This window comes from Myotis nattereri, assembly GCF_964212035.1.
Source record: "Myotis nattereri genome assembly, chromosome: 6".
Lineage (NCBI taxonomy): Eukaryota > Metazoa > Chordata > Mammalia > Chiroptera > Vespertilionidae > Myotis > Myotis nattereri.
In genome coordinates this window covers 56,241,966-56,254,127 of record NC_138081.1, presented here as the reverse complement: position 1 = coordinate 56,254,127, position 12,162 = coordinate 56,241,966, and the positions used below count along the sequence as shown (strand labels likewise).

Genomic DNA, 12,162 nt, shown 5'->3' with positions numbered 1-12,162 from the left:
GCGGGGACTGAAGGTAGGTGAAGCGGCCCGCACCCCGCACCCCGGTGGCCCCGCAGCTCTCCGGCCGGGGCCCGGCCGGACCGCCTCCCGCCCCCGCGCCGGCGAGGGGCAGTCGCGAACGTGCCACCTGTTAACCTGGCGCGGCCGGCCCGGCGCGGCGCCGCCCCTGCTGGGCAGGGAGCGCTCTGGGTCGCCTCGGGCGTCCCGCGGGACTTGATGTGTAAGCGCCACTTTTGGAGGAATCCCCGAGACTTCCCATCCGAGTTGGAGAGCTGGCCAAGCTGCAGGTCTGCCGAGATGGGGGGCCTGGAGGCGGAATTCGGAGCCGCAGAGACCTGCTCCCTGGGACGGGCGCCTGCACGCGGCGCGGGCGGGCGCGGGCACCGGCGGCGGGGTCTCTTCAAAATAGGCTTTTCGTGGTTGGGGCGACTTCCCGGGGGGCTGGAGAATGCGGTGGGCCTGGGCGAGGGCGCGCGAGCGGGCGTCCTTTGCACGGGGCTCCGTCTCTCCGCTGGTGTCCCGTACTTTGCAAAACAAACAAAAATACCGAGGGAAGCCGAGGCCCTTTCCGGAACTCGGGGGAGGGCGTGAGTGCTCGCGGAGCCGCCGATCTCTGACGCTCTGATGCTGTTGTCTTCACAGGGGCCTGAGAGAGTCGCCCGGCTGTCCTGTTCTCCCCAAAAGGGCCCGGCGCCGTCTCCACTGCCGAGGGCCCGAAGAGCAAACGTCGGGGATTATTATGTCGCTTTTCCAGGGGCCGGGGTTCGCAGCGCGGAACCGGAGGAAAGGCTGGCTCCTCAGGGGTCCTGCTGGCATCTGACATCCAGAAACTCCCGGGGTCGCCCAGATTGCTCCGGATCGGATCGGCAGCTTTCCTATCCTTGCATCCCGTATTTTTAAAGAAAATATTTTCTGTTCTCTGCGTTGGTCTTTTACCACCACCAATACACCGAAGCAAAGACTGCCGTCTTTTCATTCAATGTCTGCTTTACATTTTTTGCCCCCTCGCCCCCAAAAATGATCTCTAATTGAAAGTTTATTTTGGTTTTGGATGAATCTGTGGAGCGTATGTTGTAAGAAGAAAGGGGGAACGAGACACAATGAAAGAGAAGTCCAAAAATGCTGCCCGGACGAGGAGGGAGAAGGAAAACAGTGAATTCTATGAACTGGCTAAATTACTGCCTTTGCCCTCGGCTATCACCTCGCAGCTGGACAAAGCATCCATAATCAGACTCACCACCAGCTATCTCAAAATGAGAGTAGTGTTCCCAGAAGGTAAGTGACTTTGCCCAGATGGAATTTCAGACAGAAGGGGTAGAGGGTTTGCCAGCCACCATACGGGCAGAGAAGTACATTCATACTTTCTTTCACACACTCTCTGCAAAGGGAAGTTTAGCATGGCTGCTTGACTAAGGACCTCTCTGAACTTAGAAATCCTCTTGCCTTTTTGTGGCTCTTTCTACTTCCCCATTAATACTTTCCGTTCAGCCCACCAGATACGTTTGGTTGGGAAGTAGCCCAACATTGCTTTTGTCAACACTTCAGATACGGGGCTCAATTGAAAGTACTACTAATCCAAACATGACTTTCTTTTTTTCATTCATTCCTCTCATTAGAATTGTATCTAGGAGAAGGCAGGAACACTGCCAAATTCTTGTATTTTTGCTATGTATTGATAGACCCCGTGTAAGTGAAGCTAACTAAACTAGATAATAATTTCTCTATGTTTATAATTTTGCAATGGAGGAGCAAGCATGTTCATGAACAAAGATGTCCTGAATTTACCCAATCTCGTTGACTGCTGATAGCAAATTTATCTTGGGTTTTTGAGACAGTCACAGGTTCTGAAGCTAACTCTGGAGCATGTGATTTGCAACTCTGGGTTTGATATTATCGCTGAGATAATAGGCTAGTCCCGAAATACATAAGATTGAATTAAGATGGCTAGCCCACTTAGAAAATATCTGCCAGGTGGTAGGTAGGTTGGCAAAGGGGTCCTGGAAAAGTTATCTTTTAAGGCCAGAAGTTAGAATCGCTGAGCTGAGTTGTTGGCATGGTTTAAAAATGTGTATTTGGATTACGAAGATTCGCTGTGTGAGAACAGAGCAGCCTTCGAAAAACATTCTCCTGTATAAAACCACTTATACTCATTGGGAAAAGGACACTTCTCTCTCCTACTTCCCCATCTTTTCTTTACCCCCATTCAAATAACATCAACAGATTTAAAATATGTACATTTTAGATATGCCTTTCCTGAGGGAGGGGATTTGAAATGTAAAGGAGAGAATGCCGAGTAAACAAAAACCCCAGAGAAAGCACCCTGTTTGTTTACAAAGCAGAACTTCTTACAGTATTTGACCCAGAGAGGTTTATGTTACTGTTGATTTTGACTATGGGGTTTGTTTTCTTTTGAGAGAATATTGGAAAGGAAATAGTCATTATTTGATTTGGAGTTTTCGATTTGCTTGATCTTGACTAAAAGTTATTATCTGAATCAAAATCTTGCAAAACATGCACCCAAATAGTCAGGGATACCAAAGGAGAAATTTCAAATTATAGTTCAATTTTACCATAAAACTACAGGTAGTGTTATACTTGTTTTGTCTTAAAGCAGTTCCTTGAATAGTCTCTTCTGACCCTGGAAATTACAGGAGGAAAGAAATAAAAACCTAAAGTACCTAAAAAGTAAAGACCAAAAAGAAAAAAAGAAAAAGGAGGAAACATATATTAAAAACCACATTTCCCATTAAACTCTGCTGAGAATTGCTAGTGGGAACATTATTACAATGCTACACTGCCTTATGTTTAAAAAAGAGACCTTGTTGTCTTTTATACTGTCAGCGCCTACTTTATAAAAATAAAGCTATTGCGAACTCCGCTGTTCCCTCCGTTCCTAACAGGATTATTAGCAGTGATTTGTCAGCCCCTGCGGTCTCAGTGGGCTCCCTTTCTGCGTGATTTCTAGCGGGTCTCATCAATTATCAGTGCCAATGTCGCTGGCTGTTTGATCAGAAGAAGCATATGGTGCTGCTTGTGGGGCTGCGAGTAATCTTGGGATGAAGAGAATAGTAGGTCCAACTTCCTGGGTAGGCACAGAGAGGGACCCCAGAGCCCGGGAGCTGCCAGGCCAGGGCCCTCATCTGTGTCCTGCAGACCCTGGGCAGGCATGCTGGCCAGGCCCAGAGGGGATAGGACTGGTTTCTGTCGTTTTGTTTTGTTTTTTAAGAGAGCAAGCTTTCTTATTTAAGTGCTAACTCCACAAAGTGCAAATCTCAGGATACATAAAAAGGAGGAACAAAAAGTAAACTGTTTTAGCCAACTTGTTATTTTTAAAGAGAGCACTGGCGAAGACTCTGGCTGGAGTCTAGTTGTTGGCTAGGCTGGTCCCGTGTGGCTACCTTAAGGGCCACTGTGTTTTCTGCAGCCCCCTCACCTTCCTCACAAGCCCTGGGCCCCTCCTCTCCCTTCAGCGGGTGAGTGTAAGTTTATGGGGAGGAGGGGATGGACGATGTGTGAACTCTGGGCACATCATTTATTTCTCCAGCTACTGTTGAGCTCATAACTCACCCCACAGCCTCCACACAGTGAGTTAGACAGGGTCATCTGAACAGCTGCTGCTAGGAATGAGGTTTTAATTTTGAGGGTAGATTAGCTTCAAAAATTCAAAATCCAAACATAGCCTTTAAAAATATTAAACAGCAATAGGAATAAACAAACAAACAAACAAAAACACCCAGTAGTTTTAAAGGAGTAAAATAATCACAAGAGGAAGAACCAGGCACAACCTGCAGAGGGTGCCAAATTTGGGTTTAGCTGTTGACTGAAGGCAGGGGATAGACAAGGTTGGCTCCATAGCAGTGCGGGAAATGGATACTTTATATGGGGGAATAATCTCATTTTTCAGTGATGAAAAATGAAAATAATTTGTTTGACAATATGGTTCATTTTTACATTTGACACCATCCTAACACATAGTAGGTCTTCAATAAAATTTTATTTTAAGGATGGGAGATAGTTGTATCATAATGGTAAGCATTCCGTCACATGTAACTTGGATTTTGCAAGATATATAATCTAAAATAATTAATAAATCTGGTGACATCTTATAAGCATAACAATGACTATAATACTTCATTGTTTTCGCTCATATACATTTCATCTGTACTAGTCTGTAATGCCAAAAGTCTTAAATCCACAAACAAAAATCCTTCCATACTTGCATTTGAAAAATGTTTTAATTCCTAAAATATTGTTAGCCCCTCCAGTTGCTGAATATCACACCCCCCCCCCCCCCGTCAAAACTCAGCTTTTATTTATCTGAATAGGTAAAATTGAGCTGTTGAGGGAGGAGGAAATGAGAGAGAGAAAGAGAGAGAATAAAGAAACGGGATATGGATGTCTGGAATAACAGAATAAATCATTAGATTGGAGATTTCACAATAAAAAAAAAACTTAAGGAAAATTACTGTGAAATCATTAAAACTGCATAACTCCCAATTGGCAACATATCCTATTCTAAAATAGCCCTGCAAAGGGAAAATTAGGGCATCTAGAAATGTATGATGTGATCAAAGATAGAAAAGCAGGATTAAAAAAAAGAGAGAGGATGTGACTTTATTTGTGTGCAAAATAGGACAAATTCAACTGAAGAAATATGTATTTGTTATTCAGCTGTAGTACAGTTTTGGCTGGGGGTGAAGCGGCTTATAGAATAACCTTCAAAAGGATCAGACATGTTTTCAAATCTATAGTCATTCAAAATCTTGGCAACATCACACTACTATTTCATTCTCAAGATGTCCTGGGAAAATAAAAATAATTATAGAATTGAAATTAGTAATGGTGCAGGAAAGTGAATCTCCAGAAGGGCTAGAAGGACAAGGATGATTAAACAAACCTCCACAGACCTTTCCTATACTATTCACCTCAAGACGGAAACCCTTTATCGCCTTATATTTTTTTGAGGCGGAGAACTAGGAGAGAAAAAGAGGCTCCCATTTCCCACGTGGATGGTGATTTAAGGCTGTTTTCCTTGCTGCTTGAGGAAATGATTGAGCATTAGGTTTCCATGTTTATTTTCTTACATAAGTTTTTCTCATTTAAAAGCCTTTAAGCACAGTTTACGCCTCCATGCTGGTTTTCTCTATTTGATTCCCGTTTTGATGTTGACTTAAAATGTAGATGCAGAACTAACCTCCGTGCAGAGCATTTGCAAGGCAGATTTGTGTGCTAGAAATTGTAGGTCAGATCAATGAAAAACATACCTTTTTTTTCTCTTTAAACGAAGGATCACAAATAAAAACAATAACAAAGCCCCCAACATAAACAAGGTATCGTAAGCTATGGTGCGATACTTACAAGCAGGGCATAACCACCCACCTGAAGCCAAAATCAGGCCAAGTTTCCTGAGGACAAACGTGATTTCTAGGGAGTAACTTTTCAATTTTAGGGAATCTTGGCAGCTTTGAGGTTCTGCAGACACGAATGTAGATACAACCAAGTCCGTGGATTTCTGCTGCAGGTCTTTATCTGTCGGCCCAGGTTTTTCTCAAGAGAATGTTTAGGCACAGCTAGTATGTTATGGTTTTCGCAGTCCACTCATTGTCAGTTTCTGATCCATGGAATTTAAATTTTTTGTGGAGGTGAGAACCTTCAATTATTTAGCAATGGACATGCTAATCAGAAAGTACCAAAACAGAGCCTGAGAACTGCATGGCAAACATTATTCTGCAGGTAGCTCCATCGGGCAGGCGGCTCCTGCACGGAGTCCTCCGCCTCGGGGGCTCAGACAAAACCAGGGACAGCGACCTTGTCTAAACCTCAGCCTCGCCTCCAGCACGGACCAAAGCAGCTAGGAGAAGCCTATAGTGGCGGCCGGCCCGCCAGGGCCTTGCTCTGCGGTCAGTCCGTCCCTCCCCTGAGACCCCGCCGCCTCCCTGGGGTGGCCGCAGCCTGGTAACGCGAGCGGGAGGCCGCCGCAATGGACCGAGTCTGCCTTTCGAGGGTTTGAGGACGCCTCCGCCCGATTGCCCAGTGCGCCCGCTGCCCTCCTGCTGCCCGGGCTACTGCCCCAAGGACCTGCCATCATCTAAAGCGAAATCCCGCCTGAGCGAGCCTGTGCGGCCGTCAGAGTCCCGTTCGCCAACTAGAACCTCCGTGGGAGCCGCCAGTGCCGCCAGTGCCGCCAGCGCCGCGGGGCAGCCCCGTCGGCCTCGCCTTGGGGACCCTGGCATCGCCGGGCCCGGACCCCCTCGAAGGCCCAGAGTCCCGGCCACACCGCTAGACTCTTTTCAGCAGCCACTCAGCACTGTTGTCAACCCTGCGGGCACTTGTGCACCATGGTTTAGTTAGGACCTGGCTAGACCCCACCTGTGCCTGGGGCCCGCAGTTCCGTTCTCTCCCGCGGGCTCGGGAGCCCGCAGCCAGCGTGGCCCGCACGCTCCATCCGGACTGGGAAGCCCTCGCTCGGGGCCAGAGCGCGACGAGAGCGCAGAGCTTCCGCCCCAGATTTACACTAAGTTGAGTGCGTCCCCAGGCGAGGGTGGGGATGCCTGAGGCAGACAAGGAGAAGCCAGAGCGCACACTGCCCGGTGGAGAGCAAACACGGCGGGTGGGGTTCAGGCTGCTGCGCAGGACAAAGCCTGGCCCCGCGCGGCCACCAAAGCCCTCGGAAGGTCGGCCACACCCGCCAGGTGGCCAGAGTGGGGCGGGCCGCGAGGCCAGAGGGGGTCGTGGGGGTGCCGAGTGCGTGAAGCAGTCTCCTACCCGGTGACTCCTGGATTTGGGTCTCAGTTCCTCTCTTCCCCAAGCATCCAGCCACTGAGGCTCCCGGAGCCCTAAGGCTGTTCATTGCTGGGCCCAGGGAAAGGCTTGGACAGTGTGCTCGGCGAGGATGCCGGTCCTGGGAGAAACCCAGGTGCTGGGACAAGTCCCTCTGAGACCCAAAGTCAGGAGCGCGGTCTGGGTCTCGGAGGGCTTTTCTGGCATCAGTCACCAGGCTGTGATCTGGTCCTAGGGAGCTCCTCCAGCACCCACAATGTTGCTTAAAAGGCATAGCGATGATTTCAGAGATGGTTTTCCCAGAGAAACAACAAGAAGGACACATTCTATTGAGATACAGTGTTTGTTTATTAAAAGGAAAAAAAAAAAAGAACGGTAGAAAGAGAAGCTCTTCTCATCCTCCCCTTCCTGTCTGAGTGAAGGAGGTGAGGATGCCTGTCTGTCAACCATATTTTGTCAAGGGTACGAAATTCATTCCGAAGGAAAGCTCGATCAATTTATTTTTGCTGCTTGCAATAACACAGCTGGACGATGCTTTGAGCTCATGCTAGACTGGGGCTCATCATTCATTCGCCAAGAACGGCCTAAATTGTGCCTGTGGGATTAGGTCAATTTTAGTGGATCTACTTCGCCTCATTTGGTTACTAATTGGTTTCTTGTTTTATAAATCGAAATCTCATTTTCAGGAAATTACAAAACCCGCGCAGTCAGTCCATTGAGGTAATCCTTGGGTCAGGGGGTATTTAAATGGAAATGGCTCCTCCGTGCACTGAGGGTAAAGCAACAGTGAAACTTGTCTGAGTTTTCACATGAAATGTGAGCTAGTCCTTTAGATCCATAATAGATACATCCCTTGTAATACTACTTATGTAAATATGATAAGCCAGACTTTGAGGGAGGAAGTGGGCGGGGAGAAGCAAAATTTATCTGCTGAAGTTAATGTAGCATATCTTGGAAATCTTCCCAAATAGATTATGTTTTCCTTTGTCTTGGGCCACTTTAGCTGGGGCAAATCCTTTTGTCTAAAACCCGATTTAGTTATCGCCTCCCTCACAGGGCTGCTTTTTTTTCCTTTGCAAAACCCGTTCCCTCGGCCTCACCGAATTACAAGAGAATCTTTAGATCTTGTTCCCACTGAAATCCTGCCGCAAAGGGAGCTTGGTTTCCTCCTCATTTTAAACAGACAATCAAAGGATTTGCGAATTTTCTGCGGTAGGTCAAGTGCAGAAACGAAATCTCAGCTTACCCCCCTCGCCAAGTGAAACTGGGTGCGGGAGCGCGTCACCGCAGCGGGAAGGGGAGGGTCAGGGAGAGGGGGCCCTGGCCCACGCCCGGACTTTCAGAGGTGGAACCCGTGACCGGGCTTCCGAAGGTGTCCCGGGCAGGCTGAAGGGCGAGCTCGGCCCTAGCGTCAGAGTGGGAAAGCCCGCAGGTCGACGAAGGCAGCCAGTCCCTTATAAAACATTAACCCAGACATAGCCGTGTGACGGAGATTTCGACCGGGAACAGAAAGCAAAGGCAGTGCTCCGTGAAAGCAAAAGGTTCCTTAAAAGGTGGGGGTGGGGAAGAAGAGGGCAGGGAGGGCCGCTAACCTGCGAGGCCGGCTGTTCATTAACCTGCGGGGTAGCCTCGTTTCCCCCTGGAGGCTCCCACTAAGGAGGCCGCAACCCGCGACCGCAGACAGCCCAGGCGGGCGCCACGAGTTCGGAACCGGTCCTTAACCTCGGCACAGCTTGGAGGATTTTCAGACGATTCGGGTTGGGAGGCTGGTCCCGGGTGTGTCCCAGCCGCTTTGCGGGACCTGATAATTTTAGAATAAAAACACTTGTCGGTCCCAAGCGCACTCTTTGCCCGCTTTGGGGAGCTGCGGCTTTGGGCTGTCAGGCCTCAGCTGGGCCCCAGGCATGCAAGGGCCAGCGCCCCCCCCCCACCCCCACCCTCCAAGCAGGATCCTTTCCCCCTTCCCCAGGACGGCCTCCCTAGGCCACCTGCCTGCCACCCCTTCTGGGTGGGTGTCTGAGCGGGAATGAACACATGAACACGCTGTGCCAGAAACCAAGGAGGGTAGTTTGGCTGAGACGGGAGGAGCAAAGAGCAGGTGACAGAGCAAGGGGGTGTGTACAGGCTGTGGTGTCGGCGGCCCCTGGGACCGTCCAGGAGGGCACCGAGGGGTTAGGGTAGTGGAGTCGCGCTGGGGAAGGACACTGGGGCGGGCTAAGGAGGCAGGAGGGGTGAGGAAGGAGGGAGAGGAGACCCGCGAAGGGGAGCCTCAGTGTTTGCAGAGCGGTGCGGAAATCGTTAGATTTATTTAGATGTGCAAACACCCAGAGAGACCCGATTTGAGCTTAAGGGGTGCTCGCGGTTATTCGTTACCAGCGTTTTGATCATTGGCTTAGGAAGCAGCTCCTGGCCAACACACTTTAGAGCCCAACTCCACGTTTTATTCTGAAAGATCCACCCACAGCCCCATATTACCATGGGGGTGTGATCGTCATTGTGTGCTTCATAGTGACTTGCCCCATTCCCCAGTAAATCGCCCTCTTTTTTTTTTTTTTTTTTTTGGTCATGTTAAACCTTGCGTATTGGTGTAAGCATAAAAGACTTTCCCTAGTTAAATTAATTTCAGCAGCAACACGGTTACAAGATGTTACCCATAAGAAGTTTAACCTCAGTCTGGGCAAGTTTCTTCTACCTGATTTTTCATTTTCTTTTTCCATATTAATAGAAAAAAACACCAGCCACAGCATCCTGAGAATTTTATTTTTTTAAGGCATCACCAGAAAAACTATTTGTGACAACACTTGGGAAGATCTTAGTGTGGAGAGAAAGGGGCTATATTTCTTAAGATGATACCTGGAAAGTAGAGAAAGTGATTAATTCTTTATATTCAGAAGGTCATGAAAATATTGCTAAAACAGTGTTAGAACCTGCAAGTATCTGACCTCAAAAAAACCTGTGTGGTGTTTTTGGGGGGTGGGATGGCAGGTGAGATTAGGATGTGTAAGAAGGTGGGGAGGGGCTAGGAAGGAAAAGGCATAGAAGGATTGCAAGGGTATGTTGCTGCTGGGAGTCATCTGCACAGGCAAATGGATTTTTCGGAAGGGGATTAAAGTCAGAGGCCCGGGGGAGGGGAATGGCTGGAGAGCCCTGCTGCCAATCAGAAAGCTCACCAGGGACAAGCTGGCCCTGGCCCAGGGATTCATGTCCCTCGGGGCCATCAGTGACATTCGCCTTTTGGTAAGAATGATGATGAAACTTTGGGTGACAAATAGTGTCCCTCGCCCCTCTAAGAACACTAGTGAACCTATGCAATAGCTATCGCTGGGGTGCAGTGTAAGGGGCTCTTTCAGGGCAAGGCTGTCCCCAAACTCAGCCACTTGGGGTCCTGCCCAGGGGATGCTCAGCCAGGCCCTGCCTTCCCTGAGAAGCCCAGGTCCATCTGGGAGAGGGAGTCTGACCTCTGTTCAGACTGGGAGGGCGGGGCCTACATTTGCCTGCTCCCATTCTTTGCTGTCCAGGTCAGAGAGCAAGAGGAGCCCAATGGTATCTGGTTACGTGTGTGAGCTTGAATGTGTGACATAGCTGTGAGACTAGCCTCAAACTGCCAGCAGGGTTGGAGTCCCATTGCTCAAGAGTGTCTCTGTGCCTCCACAGGTCTCGGGGAGGCGTGGGGCCACTCCAGTCGGACCAGCCCCCTGGACAACGTTGGTCGTGAGCTGGGCTCTCATCTGCTGCAGGTACTGGCGTGGCTTCCCGGTCAGTCGTTCAGTCGCACATAAGCTTCAGCGTCTGAGGGCCTGGCCCCACGCTTGGCTTCTTGTTTCCTAGAAAAATGGGATCCTGCCCTGACGTGTCCCTCCTGCAGCCCCTACAGTTTCTCCAAACTTAAAAGGTTTAGCTCTTAACCTTGCTTGGTGCCTTGGTGCGAGTGGCGCCTCAAGAGGCCAAGAGGGAGGCACGGTGACGATCAGCACATTGGATTTGAAAGGGAGCTCTGACAATCAGATGGGCTGAACCCCGGGAGGGGTGCCATTTGACACCATTGGGCTGAGGGAACCAGAGTGCCTCCAAGCCAAGCTGCCCAGGCTAGGCTGCAAAACCATCCGAAATGAAGGATTTATACAGGAAATAAGGGGAATCTGGTAGAAATGCCAGTCAATGCTTTAAGCCCACACATTCTGGATCCAGCTGCGCCTGCAACTCTTTTCATCTCCTCCTGGTAGTTACGCGCTCTCTCCTCTCTCTCCACAGCCCTTACCCTAGGCCAGCCCAGGCCATGTACAGACAGAGCCCTGTGCACACACATACACCTCCCCAGGCAATGACTTTATCTAATGTGGAAGCTCCCATTGCTGCATTGTTTGCAGAGTATACCGTTTTAAATTGCCAATTGCTCACTAGCAAATATTTAAAATAGTAAAACTTCTGGTGGCATTTTTAGGCTTGACACTTGTCTCCCAACCTGCACCCCCTTATTACTCAAGTCCATTGCAACTGAGGTAGGTGTCTCAAACCTATGCAGGCATCAGGGAGGAATCTGAGCCCAGGTGGGCCAGGCCTGAGCATCTCCTAGCAGGAGTGCCACGCCCTTTCCTGACCCACAGATACCCCATTAGTATCAGAGGCCAGAGATTTCAGTTTCACAGAGTAAAGAAAGGCATTGTTTGAGTATTCCCTCACAGGCCTGGCCCATACACCTCTGACTTTAACCAGCACTGTCCCTCCCTTTCACCGGGACAACTGCCATCAGTTGTCTCTCAACAACTGATCCCTACCCAGTCTTGCCATATTACCAATTAATTTCCCTCATCAAAGGGAACGAAAACCTAACAATCCTTCACCCCTTCTGGCTCTTGCCCAATCTTCTCCTCTCTTCATCCCAAACTTCTCACAGGACTTATTACACTTTCAACTTCCATCACTCACCCTGCCCCACTCACTCCCAAACTCCTGCAGTCCGGCACCCCTCCCAGCCATTGAACTCTGCACAGGCGCCACCACATTTTGATACGCAGCAGAAGATGCTCATTTCTTATCCTGCCTGACCTCATTCATTCCACAAATATAGGAGGGCCAACTATGTGCCAGACAGAAAGCCCTGCCTTCATGGGTTTACATTCTAAGGAGAGCAGTCTTGCAAACCCAAGTGCTCTGCACATTGTAACAGGTGGTGTAGGTGCAGTGGAGAAAAATAAGAGAGGGGATCCCTGGCCGGGTGGTTCAGTTGGTTGGAGTGTCATCCCATATACCCAAAGGTGGCAAGTTCAGTTCCTGGTCAGGGCCCAGGTTTCAGGTTCAATCCCAGTCTGGGTGCATAAGGGAGGTAACCAATTGATGTTTCTCTCTCACACTGGGAATGGCAGTTCTCCCTTCCTTTCTCTT

The 12,162-nt window shown here is 49.4% G+C and overlaps 1 protein-coding gene across 1 annotated transcript in view; it reads left to right on the top strand.

Moving 5' to 3' along the window:
• Positions 1-1,100: 1,100 nt before the first annotated feature.
• The window catches only part of SIM1 (SIM bHLH transcription factor 1), a gene marked incomplete at both ends in the record, with an annotated part of 66,634 nt that continues 55,572 nt past the window's right edge, over positions 1,101-12,162 (top strand). The window contains 2 exons of the mRNA XM_081093963.1: positions 1,101-1,275; positions 10,435-10,517. Of these exons, the coding sequence (XP_080950089.1) occupies positions 1,101-1,275; positions 10,435-10,517 (258 nt within the window). The remainder of the gene's footprint in view (positions 1,276-10,434; positions 10,518-12,162) is intronic.